This window comes from Narcine bancroftii, chromosome 12, assembly GCF_036971445.1.
Source record: "Narcine bancroftii isolate sNarBan1 chromosome 12, sNarBan1.hap1, whole genome shotgun sequence".
Lineage (NCBI taxonomy): Eukaryota > Metazoa > Chordata > Chondrichthyes > Torpediniformes > Narcinidae > Narcine > Narcine bancroftii.
Window position 1 is genome coordinate 15,439,552 of NC_091480.1, and position 15,837 is coordinate 15,455,388.

At 41.8% G+C, this 15,837-nt stretch overlaps 1 protein-coding gene across 2 annotated transcripts in view; it reads left to right on the top strand.

The window, feature by feature from the left end:
• The window catches only part of ppl (periplakin), a 127,421-nt gene that overhangs the window by 86,486 nt on the left and 25,098 nt on the right, over positions 1–15,837 (top strand). For both annotated transcript variants that reach the window (XM_069906098.1, XM_069906100.1), the window contains exons 3-13: positions 788–942; positions 1,513–1,633; positions 2,569–2,694; positions 3,737–3,778; positions 4,634–4,795; positions 6,835–6,942; positions 9,255–9,350; positions 10,271–10,393; positions 11,085–11,231; positions 14,717–14,871; positions 15,602–15,699. In XM_069906098.1, coding sequence (XP_069762199.1) covers positions 788–942; positions 1,513–1,633; positions 2,569–2,694; positions 3,737–3,778; positions 4,634–4,795; positions 6,835–6,942; positions 9,255–9,350; positions 10,271–10,393; positions 11,085–11,231; positions 14,717–14,871; positions 15,602–15,699 — 1,333 coding nt within the window. The remainder of the gene's footprint in view (positions 1–787; positions 943–1,512; positions 1,634–2,568; positions 2,695–3,736; positions 3,779–4,633; positions 4,796–6,834; positions 6,943–9,254; positions 9,351–10,270; positions 10,394–11,084; positions 11,232–14,716; positions 14,872–15,601; positions 15,700–15,837) is intronic.

Sequence of the window (15,837 nt, forward strand, 5' to 3'; positions counted from 1 at the left end):
ACATTCTCCCTTTATCTGCATAAGTTTTATCCTGGGGTTCTGGTTTCCTCCCACCCTTTAAAAACATACCAGGGTGTAGGTTAATAAGGTGTACTTTGGGCGGCACGGACTCAAAGGGCCGAATTGGCCCATTCCAGTGCGGTATGTCTAATTTTAAAAAATTAAAATGTAGGCTCAACCTAATGTAAAGATCAGAATCCGAATTCGTCGTCATGAACAAGTCACAAAATTTGTTGTTTTGCGACAGCCTCGCAGGGCAAACATGTATATAAACTACTTTACAAAATAAATAACAAATAGTGTAAGAAAAACTCAAAGTAAGGCAGTGTCTGTGGTTCATTGTTCATTCGGGAAACTGATGGCACCAGGGGAAGAAGTCGTCCTTGTTCTGCTGAGTGTTCGTCTTTAGACTCCTGTACCTTTTTCTGATGGTAGCAGAAGGAAGAGGGCATGGCCTGGGTGGTGGGGGTCCTTTATGATGGAGGCTGCTTTCTGAAGATGACGACTCTTGTAAATGTACTCAATGGAGTGAAAACTGGTGCCTGTCGCAGGGTGATTTAACAACCCTCTGGAGTTTTTTCCTGTCCTGGGCATTGGCTCCTATGTATGCGACAGTGATTCAATCAACCGGAATGCTCTCCACGGTACACTTGTAGAAGTTTTTGAGTGTTCTGTATTCATAAATGATATTTACAAATGTGATTTCCTTTTTCTGAGCAAAGAATGAATGAAATGGACATATAAACTTACCCTGAATAAATGTATTTTCATCTTTAAATTATTTTAGGATGTTAAGCGCATAGAGGATGGGAAACCTGTTTTATTCCAGGATACCACCACCAACTTGATGGACAAATCAGATGAGATACTAAAAGACCTTCATATAGATGGGCAGACAGCCCTCTCTGAGAAGCATCCACAGTCTGACATGATTGTACAGGAGTAAGTATTTCACAGTGAAGATAAAGGCAAGGATTAGCTGCACAGATTTCAGGTGTTATTCCCCATGTTTATTTCTTTCCCCACCATAATTATACAAAATTAAATGGCATCTACAGAACATAAATAGGCCATCCTGTCCAGCTTCTGTGAACTCCCATCGAACCCCACCAGCACATTCTGTTCCAGCTTAGTTTGGAGGAAGACAGTCCATCCTGGATCCTTTGTCTGGATTGAAATAATGCCCCTGGATTTGTTTTTCCTAGCCAGCCCAGAGATTTATACGTGTCAGAAATCAACTAATATCTCATTCAATCTCCTTTTAACATCAAATTAGATAATGATAGAGTTTGTTGGAAGAATGGACTTCAGATGTGATTTTTTTTTCCACCTCCTTGGTCAAGGGTTTTTCTAATGTCCAACAAGAATAAAATCTGATACCACAGGTGAGTCACAGTATACCTCAGTAAAATAGCTCTGATCACTGAGAAATATTGAATTCCATTTGGGGAAGGTGTAGACACGATATCAAAGTACCAAACTTTGAGTAAAATAATTACTTTTCTTTTTCAGTGTCAAACAGTTGAAAGAAAGAATCCAGAAGCTGAGACAAGAACATAGGAAGGTCTACAATTTTGCACGGACTGATGGAGTCCCTACCATCGATTGGTCCAAACTGATCGAGGAGAAGCAGGTAATAGCAGGACCAGTAGTCAACGTTGTAGACTATGTGGCAGCCACTTTGTCCAGAGCAAGGTCCCAACCTGATAAAACATTTGGTTTTTTTTCTCTCCCAAGAATCTATCCCATGAACCTCTACTGTGCTAACTCTAAGGCAGAGTTTCTCAACCTTTGTCAGACTAAGGCCCACCTGACCTCTGGCCTAACATACCATGGCCCACTAGTGGCAATGACTGAGCAATATTTTCAAGTCAAAGACACCTCTGGAAGAAACACCTTTATCTAATTTAAAGTATTTTATTTAACATTTTTAAAGACCCACATGGTGGCTCTTGCTGTGGCCCACTGGTTGAGAACCAATTCTATAGGTGTTTTAAATTTGGGGTAAATTGAAATATCAGTAGATAAATTGAATTGAATCAATATAATCAAGAGCAATGCTGGCTTTAGTCTTGCCTGTGCTACCCACTATCCGATAAATCACTCAGCCAGGGCCCAGGTATAAAAGCAGCAGATCACCTGACCATGTCAATGCCTGCACCACCAGGTTAGAATTTCTCCCAGTCACACATTGTTCACTGCACGCCTTGCATTGCAGTACTTATTAATGTTTTCCTGCCTTGGGCTGTCACGAAAGGGATGTGTTGGTGCTATTTAAATGCAAGCTCTTCAGCTAAAAATCTGAATTTTTGTCGTGAGTAGTGGAGGAATGGCCAGAGCTGCACCGCTTCCCTCAGCCACATCGGTAGAGGTTCTGAGGATTTGAGGGGAAGATATCAAAAATAGTTTTGCCCTGTATTATCGGGGAGCTCTGAACGGGTTGCTTTGTTGGTAAAATCTGAGCCAGTATTACGGTGCAAAATCGTTCTGCCTTTGAAATCTTTGATCTTCAGTGAAGATTCAGGTTCCTCCTGAACAATATTTTTCTGTGTCTGTTTACTTCTCCAGACAGAACTGAACAATCAAGGCTTTGGGAATGAATTACCTTTTGTGGATCAGCAATTGGAACAACATCAGCTCTTCACTAAAGAAGTTGAAACAATCGGGGATCACATCAGCAAGAACGAAGACCAGGTAAAGAAAGTAGTTTGCAGGTGTGAGGTCTCTACAGTGGTGGGAAGAAAATTGCAGGCCAAGAAATGTTGTACAATTTGAATAATAACTCAGGCAGCAACCTTTCTTTGTGGTATCTTATATCATTGTATCAAATTATAATCCTTTTAAGGATGTTGTAATTTCATTTAAATTTTCAAAATTTGCCATATGGCACAGAGAAAGGCCCTTCCGGCCCACGAGCACGTGGCGCCCAAATACCCCAATTAACCTATGACCCCCCCCCCCCCCTCCCAGGTACATTTTTAAACAGTGGGAGGAAACCAGAACACCCAGGGAAAACCCACGCAGACGCAGGAAGAGCACACAAACTCCTTACAGTCAGCACCGGATTGGAACCCAGGTCGCTGGCGCTGTGATGGTGTTGCGCCAACTGCTGCACTAACTGTGCAGCCCCAAAATTTTAAAGGATGCTAAATAAAAATGGAAAGCAAAATATCTTGTGCTGTAACTAGTGACTCGTTCAGAGAACAACCGAATTAAAAGTTCTAAATCAATTGCTAAGACCCCATTCAAGGATCGTTTTCTCCACTGTTCCCTCTAAGCTGTGCACGTGCACACACATTGTGCAACCAGCGCACAAAGGAAATCAATATGCAGGCAAAAGGCTGGTTACCTAAAATAATGTAGTCCTTAATAACGATACTTATTGAAAATAATCTCTGAGCTAATTGTTCCTGTTAACTCTTTAGTTGGTTTTTCAAACAATTTCAAGTTCAACCATTCATTGCGCACATACTTCGGTAACAAGAAAAAAAAATTTGCACTACGTAAGAGTTTTGCGCACGCTGACTACTAAAAGTTAGAGAGAACAGTGGTTATCACACATCAGCATTCAGCTGATGAGTAATGATTATGAACTTTACCGTTGTAATATTCAACACCCAGGTAACATTGTGTATCCTTGTTAAAGCTTTTATTATGAGAGAAATAGAGAAGAGCATGTCTTCTACAAAATATAATTCATTATATATTGAAATACTCTGTCCTACCCTTTCATCAGGAATACATCAGTGGCATCGATGTGAAGTACAACAAACTATTGGTGAGTATTAGAAAGTCCGAACCTATACCAACTCAAAATCTTACTCCAATCCACGTGTCTTAGGTTGGCTAAACTGTAATAATTATTACAGTAGAAGTCCAAAAATCCGGACTGCTCACGGATTGAGTCAGCAGTACTTTTAAAATTCACATTTAAGGAGGAATAATCTGGCTCACTGCTTGTGGGTGGAACACTTGCAGCTTCTACTTCATCTGCTATACTGCTTGATGCTTCTTCTGCTTTCTTGAGCTACTTTACCTTGTTTACAACTTTGTGATAAGATCATTCTACACCACGTGCACATGCATGGCGTCTTGAAGACTGAAGTTATGGTTCTTTTCCACAAATTTAATCACTATTTCCATGGACTTACCTGGAGTGGCCTTTTTTTTTTACATCATAAATTGTAGACTTTCCAATGTTGTATGTTTCCATTGTTCACACCGTTCTAGTTTCAGAATTGTTTCAAGTTTGCCACTGAATTTCAACGTGTTCTTCTTTCTCTTCACACCCCAAAGTTTATCTACTTTAGGATCCATTATTATGGGTTTGTAAATGCGTATCCCATAAATAGTTGCCGCTGTGCATCTTACACACGCACAGAAATTTAAAAAGTTGGAGAGTTTTTGAAAAGTCCAGGAATCTCAGGTGGTCCAGATTTCTGGCATCCAGATTTTTGGAATTCCGTATTTGAGCTCCTATATTAAAAATTTTGGGAGAAATTATGACTTTTCTCTTCCATTGGTAAAATTGTAAAGAGCTTGTTGTTACAAAGTCAAAATGACGGGCTATAAATCCACTGTAGTGACTGGTATCCGCTCTTGATCATGTTCATTTGGTTTTTTTAACCTGCAGAAAAATTCACAGAAGCGGCAGAAGGACTTGTCAAGCCTCCGTGAGTACATGCAGAACTGCACCAATGAGCTGTACTGGATGGACACCCAAGAGGAGGACCGCCTGCGTTACGACTGGAGTGACCAGAACCTGGACTACAAAAACCGCCACCGTCAGTACGAGGTAACATCAGATGATCTTTCGAAACCCACTCTCAGGATCATAGAGGCTCTGTTAAGCCCAGTATTTCTCACCCCTTTTACCCCTTTTGAGACCATGGTGGTGAACTGCCTTTTCAAACCATTGTGATCCTTGTAATAAAAGTACTCCCACGGTGTTGTTAAGTCAAGTTTATTGTCATCTGGTTGCACAAGTATAACCTGACGAAACAGGATTCTCCAGTCCTCGGTACAAAACACACAGACCCATAGACAGGCATAACACAGATACAGACAAACAATACATAGACAGGTTAAGTATTCATATATACAAATAAATATTGTGCAGGACATACTAGGATTTGAACCCAGGCATGATAAAGGAATGGTGATACATTTCCAGATCAGGATATCATGTGACTTGTGGCAACAGTTTTGATCTCAATACTCGTGAAAAGGTATATCAGCTACAGAGGGAAACAAATACTCTTCAGACTGATTCCTGGAACAGTGAGACTGCTGTATCAGGAAAGATTGGGCCAACCAGGCCTGTGTTCAGAAAATGGGGAGGGGATCACATCAAAATCTAGACAATTCTGATGGAGCTTAGTGGGTTAGATCTGGGGAGGATGTTTATCCTAGCTGAGGGATCTAGAACCCAATTGGTGGTCCCCTGTATTGTTGAGGAGCTGATGACTCACTCAATCTAGGTTCACGTGGGAATGTAGAAGAACACATCCAGTCTGTGGAATCTATCTCCTAGATGATGGAATTGCACTTCTCAAAGATGGAAACAGTTGCCCAGATATGTTTATGCAAGCCACACCCACAACTTGCAAATAAAAATGAGAGCATTATTTGCGAAGTCGACCATAATTAGTGCGTGAAGTCTCCAAATTTCCTGAAGAATGGTCAGGAGTGGTTGAATGAGAGCAGCCAGCAGATCCAATTGTCTATAAACACACGCCATTCTTGGTTTGGAAACTCCGTCACTCCTCAGAGGGACGAAGCAGCTCTACGAGCATCAAAGGTCCAGAGTTCAACAAAACAAATCAGGCCATGAGAGTCAGATGGTGATGAGAGAGAGTGTCAGAGGTCCAGCAACTCATTGATGGCCATGATATGCTGTGTTATTAGGACAATCTTAACCCATAAAAGGGCCATCCAACCAAGAACTAAGAGCAGAGGAGAGATTGTGAAGGACTCTGGAGCAGGCGGTATCCCTAGCATAGAGAAATTTCATTTGAGCATTTAGGAATGAGTAGGAGATATGGCATGGATCTCAGATATGCAAGGCCTTAAATCATTGTGTGACCTCTGTGTGTTTGGTGCCCAATATGCAAGGTCTCTAGCCATGCACAGTGTGGTGCAGAATAATGCAACCTGAATGCCACTCCCCAGAGTGCCCCACACCATGTGTCAACAACTGGAGAAGCAAACTTCCCCATCAACCACAAGGTCCACCACAGGACCTCTTAAAGGCCGGAACCTGACTTGGGTCTAGCAGCTTTGATTTACTTACTGCATATGTGCGTGCAATACTTGAATATTGCAGACCAATTTTTTAGGGTAAAATTTAGTGGGTCGTCTATTACATGCATACTTATTTTGACCGCAATAAGTCCCTGCGTCATTCGAAGCGTTGGGAGCTCGGGTGGGTGGGTGGGCGGGCGGTGGGACTGGGTGGTAAGTCTGCATTCAGGGCATCGGGAGCTCAGATGGGAGGGCATCCAAGGGCCAAAAATAGGTGGGGGGGGGGAGGGGGGGGTTGACATTTGCACACGATGTATGAAAAATAGCAGATTTTGGGCCATAAATGGGGGGGGGGGGTGTCAACTTTTACATGGTATCAGCTATTACATGCCTACCAATTTCTTCTTGCCTCATCTCTCCTCTCACCTTTTCTCTTTAAACTGGTGATCCTCACCCCTCAGTACTATTTGACACTTTGGGTTCATTGACTTATCAAGCTGTAGGTTCACAACCACTGCAGGTGTGGCCTGGACCTCCTGGCTGTGGAAGGAGGGTTGACAGCAATTCTGATACTTTGCTTGCTTATTGCAGAGCTTTGTGAACCGACATCTGGAAGCTAAAGAAGCAGCTGTCACCAGTCTTATTGATGAAGGCAGCAAACTCTTACAGACGAACCACCCAGGAAAGAATGCTGTTGAGGTAATTGGGACTTAAACCCAGGTTGATGACTGCAATTGCACTGTGGTTCTCAAAATTGAATGGGACTCCCTTTGTATTGGAACATGGATATGGTTCTCCAGTACTCCAAGCCTCAAACTACCTTAGTTCAACAGACTTCTTTCTAAAAGCAAATACTGCAGATGCTGAATATCAGAGATAAAAACAGAATATGATGGGATCCCTGAGCAGATCAGGTAGTATCTGCTGAGAAAAGAACAGAATTAATGTTTCAGGCCAATGGCCTTTCTTTTAAAATCAGTTTACTTTCTGCCTTAGCTGTCTTGGATTGTGTCATATGTCACAAATTATGAAAGAAGACGAATAATTTATAAGTAGAATAACAGTTCTATCCATCCTCTCGTTGAACATTTCATCCCCTCAGCATTTTTAAATTAGTAGACCTATTACTTTAGTTTGTTTTATATAAAGTTTTCATTATATCCTCTGGATGTCCAAAACCACTTTACTGGCAAGAAATAACTGTAACATTATGGTTACCATTACTTAAGGCCAATCACTACTGAGGTGAGCCACTTATTAGGAAAGTGCCATTAACCAGTCCCTAATTTACACTTGAAGGTGCGTGTACAGTAAAACTCCCCAGTATCCAGCACCTATGAGGATTGGTAGGTGCTGGAAGGTGAATTTTCCGGTTGCTTGAGATTGCATTATTGGTGAACTGACCACTAGTGGATGATAATTTTAAACCCATATTGTTGATTATTTATTTTGTGCTTTTTTTTTTAACCATTTGTTTGAGGCTGTTGGTTGCTTGAATTCTGGATAATGGGGATTTTACTGTATTAAGAATGTCTAAGACATGAATTTAGCAGTGCTTGGAGATCTTCCCCCTGTATTCATAACACATTCTCAATGAATCATTAATGAAAACCCTCTGGGACAGCATCTCAGGGACCACGTGATGGCTTTCAACCAGCAGGAGTCACAGAGTATCTAAAGTCTACCTTAATTCATGACTGAAGAATGATCAGGAGTGGTTTAATGAGAGCAGATCCAATTAACCATAAACATGGGTTGTTCTTGGTTTGCAAACTCTGTCATGCAATGGAGGGAAGAAGCAGCTCTCCAGGAACCAAAAGGCCAAAGTTCATCAAAAAAAATTAGGGGCATGAAGTTCAGGTGGTAGTAAGAGAGAGTGTCAGAGGTCCAGCAACGCATTGATGGCCTTCTTGGTCTGCTGTGTCATCAGGATATTTCCAGGCCAAACACACAAAAGGTCCATCCAACCAAGAGCAGAGGAGAGATTGTGAAAGGCCAAGAAACACTCAGTGCCTACTGGCAGAAATCTTTAGTCGAGTGTTTATCCTTGATCCAAATAATTTTACTTCACCCACAGCATCCTAACCAGTTTAGTCTCATTACCACTCCAACTGGAAAGTTCATTTGTCAAGTGACAAATAACCAGGCCTCTGCAGCAGATGGTGTCCCTTTCGAAGTTCTAAAACTTGGCAGAGAGAAATTTTATTCAAGCCTTGGGATTTCATAAATGCTGGACCCTAAATATCTTCCAGGAAGGGGACAAACCCAGAAATGGTAATTGCAGAGCGGTCTCTCTGCTGTCTGTCACGTAGAATATAACTGCAGCCACCACCTCCCACTGGCCAGAAATTGCACTCTTCATCCCATCGACTGAGCAATAGAGTGGACATCTTTGGCTTGGCTTCGCGGACGAAGATTTATGGAGGGGGTAAAAAGTCCACGTCAGCTGCAGGCTCGTTTGTGGCTGACAAGTCCGATGCGGGACAGGCAGACACGGTTGCAGCGGTTGCAGGGGAAAATTGGTTGGTTGGGTTTGGGTGTTGGGTTTTTCCTCCTTTGTCTTTTGTCAGTGAGGTGGGCTCTGCGGTACACACATACATACACACAGACATAAATACACACACACATCCACACACATAAATACACACATATAAATTTATACACACACATATAAATACACACACACACACTCAATGTAGGCTGTGATTCTGACAAGCAAAATGCTGGTAAAGACTATACCGAGCAAGTTTGCATCAAGAGTCCTAACACTTTCTTCAGTTCCCTTGCCATACATTGCTACAGAGTGGTCCCTTTAATGTCACTGAGATCAAAGGTGTCAAATATTTTTAACATTTAAAGACCAATGGTTTGTGCTGCTTTGAAGCTTGACTTTCATCAAATCAAAGTTTTGCTGCTTCTACTGAAAGCAGTTCTGAAAACACTTGAGGAACACCGACCTTTTTGAATATGAGCGTCGGTGCTGATGCCAGTGACTGTGACTTGTTCCTCAGGCCCACATGGAAGCGGTGAATGCAGACTGGAAGGAATACCTCAACCTGCTGATCTGTGAGGAAAATCATCTCAAAAATATGGATGACTATCACAAGGTAAGAATAAATCTCAGTTGGGCTGTCGAGACCCAGATCTGAGAGGATCAGATCTGTAATGTTCTCCCTGAATCCTGATGCTATTAATTTAAAAAAAAAGTAGACCTAGAGCACGGTAATGATCTGATTCGCCTGTTACGTTAAAATGCTAGAATCCCAATTTGGCCCCTTTGTCATGATTAATCTTGTCATTTAGCTCTTATGATTTGAAAAGTAAATGTTGAATTCTTCCTTGTATTTTAATTGGACAGAAGTCACATTGCTATATAACTTCCACTTGGCCTCTTCCAATAAAAAAGGAAGTCTGCATTAATGTTTTTTTTTGGTTCTTTAGTCTCATCTCTTCTACCTGCCTGGCTCTGTAAGAGTGGACTGAGCTGGGAGGAAGAATGCCAGTGTTAATGGTCAAACTGGGGAACGAGGGTCCAGTAAAGAGTCGTGCAATGGGGGACAAATAATTTGTTGGTTGACCTGAAATGTGAACATCGGGAGGGAATAAAGCACAACGGCTTGAATAGGAAGGGCAAAAGGGTAAAAGCTCGAGGCAGTTTGGAAAGTACCAATTTGGGGAGGGGTATGGACCGGGTGCTGGTCAGTGGGACTAGGAGGGTGGGGATTTGTTACGGCATGGACTGGTAGGGCCGAACTGGCCTGTTCTGTGCTGTAAGTGGTTATATGGTTATATGGACTGACAGAGTAGGGATTGAACTGGAAGGCTTGGCATTGAAAGAAGTGGCAAAATGAGCCCCTGATCAGAGGTTGGAGGGCGAGAATGTCCCTTCAAGCATTTCAGATTATGTGAAGGTGACTCGGGTTGTCAGCAATTGAATATCAAAGTTCTTTAACATTCTCTTCACATCTGGTGAAGACAGGATTAACCATGAATAACATGCTTTTAAATTTTTTTTAAAATCCTTTAGTTTTACAAAGATTCGAAGGATATGCAGGAGCTACTGAAAAGAATTGACAACGATCTGGATTCGAAGTACAATCCAGAATTTAAAGATGAATTTCAGATTCAAACTCTGCTCCGGGACCTCGAAGTAAGCAGAATTGCATCACTGGTGATGATAGAGAAACTGAGAATAGTAAGGAGAGTAGGCAATGATGGCAATGGCCAGTGTTTCTGAGCGAAATTGATTGGCATTCCCATGGAAGTAAGCCTCCAACTACCAGGCACCCCTTGTGTGTCTGAGACGTGTGAAGATGGATGACGCTGCAATTGCTGGGATTGCCTGCTGTGATGTTGGGAGTTTAGCCTTTCCAACATTATGACAGGATTCAGACACCTTTCACTTCAGTAGCTATTCCAAGCCTATGGATTAGGTAGCAAATTTATAATCGTACAGTGCAGAAACAGGCTCTTCAGCCCATCATATCCATGCTGCTCATTCCACCCATCTGTACTAATCCGATTGACCTACATTAGATTTATGGTCACCTATGCCTTGGTGATACAGGTGCAAAGGTTAAAGTAAATTTTGAAATCATTGCTACATATTTATAGATGATAAACAACGGAAGATTCAGCATGGATTTTACAGCAACACCTCTGGTAGCATAACGAAAATCCAAGTATTTTTTTGTTCGTTCCAATTATCCAGCTTCCATTTACCCACCTTTCTGTGCATCAACACAAGACAGTGGCTGTGCCCAGTTAACCAAAGATCCATGTCTGCTTCTGTGCTCCAAGTTTTGTGATGTTTAATGCTGTTTCTGCTCTGTCTGCTGCAGGATCAGGACCGAGCACTGGACAAGTACAATGAAGCAGTGAATACTCTGAAGGACCGCAGCTACCAGGTGCTGCCGCTCAAATACCGTCGAGCCAACCCCCCCAAGGCTGTCCCAGTAGAAGCTCTCTGTGACTTTTATGCAGAAGAGGTAGGAACATTTTGGTTTGATTTGTGTCTTCTCCTCTGACTTGCCTGGTAGAATTTAAAATCACGCAACGCCAATCAAGTTTTGAACACAATTGTTGTAAAGCACGTGCTCTGTTCTAGCTGCTATCATCAGGGAAAAAAGGTACAGATGCCACAAGGTTCACACCACAACTGATTCTCCTCAACTATCAGACTCCTCAGCAACAAACTCAATCAGGGACTCATTTAAGGACTCTTTTTGCACTTTATTGATTTTTATTCTCTCTGTTTTGCACAGTCAGGTTATTTACATTTCTTTATTTGTTTACATGTATGGTGCCTTGTTGTGTCGGTAATTCTGCCTTTCCCACATGAAAAATAACCTCAGGATTATATGAGATCTCATGCATGTACTCTGACAATAAATTTGAACTTTGAACTTGCATCTATTCTTTGAAGATGAATTTGTATAGAACCAAGAAACAGCAGTTTCCATTCCATTGGGAACATTAGGTTTTCTACTGGATTTGGGTTTTTTGGACGAGAAATGACTTATTGAAGCTTCAAAATCCACATGCAACAATTTAACATAAGAAACAGGAGGTGGAATAGACCATCTGGCTCAGCGGGCCTGTTACGGCCCAGCTGACAGTATGTTCTCCTCATTGGTGTTTTCATCCTGATATGCAATTAGCATTTGGAAATGTCAAACTTGCTTGCTAATTCTTAACTGGTAGATTACAGTGTGTTAGGGCCACACGGGTGCTCTTTAAATGTACTGTGGGATTCCAGGATGTCTGGAACTCACTATCTGGGTGAAAAAAAATTGTTCAATTTTATCCCAATCCTGCTCCAAAATCACCAAGGCACCAAATGCGTTTAAATGGGACAAATATAGATAGGTACAGCGGGTGGCATGAATGTGGTTGGTCAAAGGGTCTCCAGGTTTCTCCCGCTATCCAAAAGTAGTGTTCCTATGAAACCTTTCGTACGCCAAAATGGCGCAAAGCGACGAAGCGATTACCATTAATTTATATGGGAAAATTTTTGAGCTTTCCCAGACACTAAAAAAACCTACCAAATAACACATAAACTCTAAAATAACACAAATATATAATAAAAGCAGGAATGGTATGATAAATATACTGGCTATATAATGTATACCTCTGCCATCTCGTGCTGAAGATCCAGCTGCGCTGGGTGGGTCACGTCTCCAGAATGGAGGACCATCGCCTTCCCAAGATCGTGTTATATGGCGAGCTCTCCACTGGCCACCGTGACAGAGGTGCACCAAAGAAGAGGTACAAGGACTGCCTAAAGAAATCTCTTGGTGCCTGCCACATTGACCACCGCCAGTGGGCTGATCTCGCCTCAAACCGTGCATCTTGGCGCCTCACAGTTTGGCGGGCAGCAACCTCCTTTGAAGAAGACCGCAGAGCCCACCTCACTGACAAAAGGCAAAGGAGGAAAAACCCAACACCCAACCCCAGCCCACCAATTTTCCCCTGCAACCGCTGCAACCGTGTCTGCCTGTCCCGCATCGGACTTGTCAGCCACAAACGAGCCTGCAGCTGACGTGGACTTTTTACCCCCTCCATAAATCTTCGTCCGCGAAGCCAAGCCAAAGAGAAGATAATGTAGAAATCTATAAAGTAGAAATAATGTATGCACAGTGTAGTTTCACTTACCAGAATCGGAGTGCATGCTGATTCTATGACGTCTCACTGCAAAACAAATGCTGAATGCTATTTTCGCTTTTTGCCTTTTTACATAAAAGCAAAAATCCCCTTTGGATTTCTTTCAGTTGGTGAAAACAGGTACTAATGAAGGTCTTTCATAAAAGCAAAGTGACATCAAGCGAACTTTCGAAAAGCGGGGGGACCCCTGTATTTCTGTGCTGTGTCACTCTGCCTCCAATTTCTCTGACTCTGTATCCCTAGTTATCAATCCTTTTTTAAGAGAAATCCTTCCTATTCACTCCATCCAGACCTCATAATTTTAAACACCTTAAACTCTCCTCAATTCAGCTTGAAAGTAGGTAGCTTGAATTACAGTGGAAAAATGATGGCGTCAGTTCGTTCTTTTCATTCCAATCAGCTGATGGAAATCCTTCCTAACTGCATGCAGACCAATTTCCCCTCTGCCCCACGAAAGAAGTGAAATAAAGTTGAGAATGTGAGTCTTGAAATATTGACCAAAGTAGAGAAGCAGAGCACACTGCATTGGGAATGTTGAAGATTCACCAAGACGAAAGCTGATTGTGAAGACAACTCCTTATTTGGCAAAGACAGTACAAGACTATTAGCCATTAGGAAGGAACACCACCCAGCGTAACAAATCCTATTGTAAGAAACATGCACTTGTATGGAAAAAGGATTGTGAAAGTCTGTTCAAATGTTCTGAAAATCTGGAAGTTTGTCGGTATAAATATGCAACTTGTAAGCCAGGCTGCAGACTCCCTTGTGGTGAGACTAGGGTGCATATGGCTGTAACAGAGTTCTCACTCTATGCAAAACAACAATAAAGTACGGTAAAATATGTAACTATATTTGCATTTGTTTGTCAAGTAATCCCAGGTCCACTTTCACAAAGTGTTAATCAGATCAAAGTTCAAGCATTCTTCTGAAATTAGGAATGTTTCAGGTCAGGTTCTCCAGAAGTGACTGCTTTTTATCTATTTTACATTAAATAAGTGAACATTCCTGAAGTATTCTCAAGATTCCCACTTGAAAATTGAAATTACTTTGCAACAATTCACTCATGTGATTCTCTCTGGGGAAATATGCTGCAACAAGACTATTCCAAGCTGTTCCCCTGAGTTACCCCAACCAGTGTAATTAGATTCACAAAGTACCATCTAACTGGGAGTGTCCAAAACCTCTTGCAGGCAGGAATTTGAAAACCAAATGATGTGTTTGTTCAACTGTGAACTGACTATGGAATAAAATAGTTCCCTATCACTGTCAGGAGTGCCTGCCTCTCATATCACAAGACCAAACATATTGGAAGTGGTTCCTGAAATTAAATCTTCCACTGCTGTCAAGTAGACCCTATTTAAACAGCAGGATGGATTTGATGAGACGATTGGAAAATTTGCAAGCAGATGGAAATGAAAAATTTGAATTTTAGGGTCCAGGACAAGGTATGCCAAAAGTGTTTGAGTTCAGAGGTCAGAGTGTATGGGAGCTCAGCCAAGTTGCATAAATCTCTTGGTCTGGTCTCCCAAGAGACACCCTTCTGTCTTGAAGGAGAGCTTCAGGAACTGAGGAACAAGTAGGTTATTCAGACCCTTCAGCAGTTCTGAATTCACTGAGATTATGGCTAGTCTTAATTCTATCCACCTGTCTTCTCTTCATGCCTATAAAAACAAACAAAATATTGTTTGATCAGTGTCAGAAAGTAACAAAGAGAGTGAGAGACAGAAATGACCTGACTGCTGTTTTGAAACTGGTATGAATTTGAACTGAATATCTGTCAACAAAATCTTCTTTCACTTTCCTCTGGCAGACCAACATTCAACGTGGGGAGCGCTATACACTGATCAAGAACATCAACGGGACCCACTGGGAAGTGTCTGATGCAACAGGTCAAAAGCAGAAGGCCCCTGCTGTTTGTTTCATCATCCCCCCAACTGATCCAGAAACGTTAGCAATTGGAGATGAGTAAGTCTGTAAACCATCTTGTCTGAGTATGCTCCAGCAATCTGAGTTCAAACTCAACTACAGCAATGAGTGAATTTAAATTAATTTAGTACTGGGCTAAAACAAAATGGTCATAAAGCCACCATCTGATGCAGTGATGTCCTTTAGGAAAAGGAAGTCTTCGATCCTGACTATTGTTAGGTAAAAACATCATGAGCTGGGAATGAGGAAGGAGTCACCCAGTGCTGGGCCGTAACAAGATGCAGTTGTGACCTTGTACTCTCAAGATAAGAGTGGGGATAACAAATTGATGTGCAGGAAGCTAGCAGAGAAGGATAGCAACAGTTTATTCATTGGACAATGTCATGGTATGATAATTTACTAAGTACGTATCCTAAGGTATAAAAAAACACCACTTGCTGATAACGGCAGAATGCGCCTTCTCCAACTAACACTGTTAGTTGCAAGTGTTACAATCCGGCAATAAAGATCAAAGAACCTTGATTTCGACTCAGTCTGGTGTTTGTCTCACTCATTCATGAACAAAGCAGACCTAACACTATGTATTATCGATTTGTGACTCCAGACTTGACAATGTGGTTGATTCTTACCTGCTAGTTTTTGGGGTGGGGGGGAATGGTGGCCGTGTGATCAGAGGCAGACACCTCTCTCATTGTTTTAAAATTGGGAGTGTCCTCTCCCTGTGATCTGTAGATTCTACACCTCTCCTTGTTCTTGTTCTTCCAACCAGCATCAGTAATCAGTACAATGGGGTCAAGTTGAAAACCAGCTCTGCCAAGAATGCTCTCCAGAAGCATTTGAATGAGATGAAACAAGTTAACAAACCAGGTTGGTTCTCTGATAATGGTTTATGGATAAATAAAAGCAATTAACAAAGAATTCTGTGTGTTGAACAGACTGTTTTTCTTTCTGCATCAATGTTAATGCTAATGTAGGCATCAAGTACCATATTTGATGACATAAAGG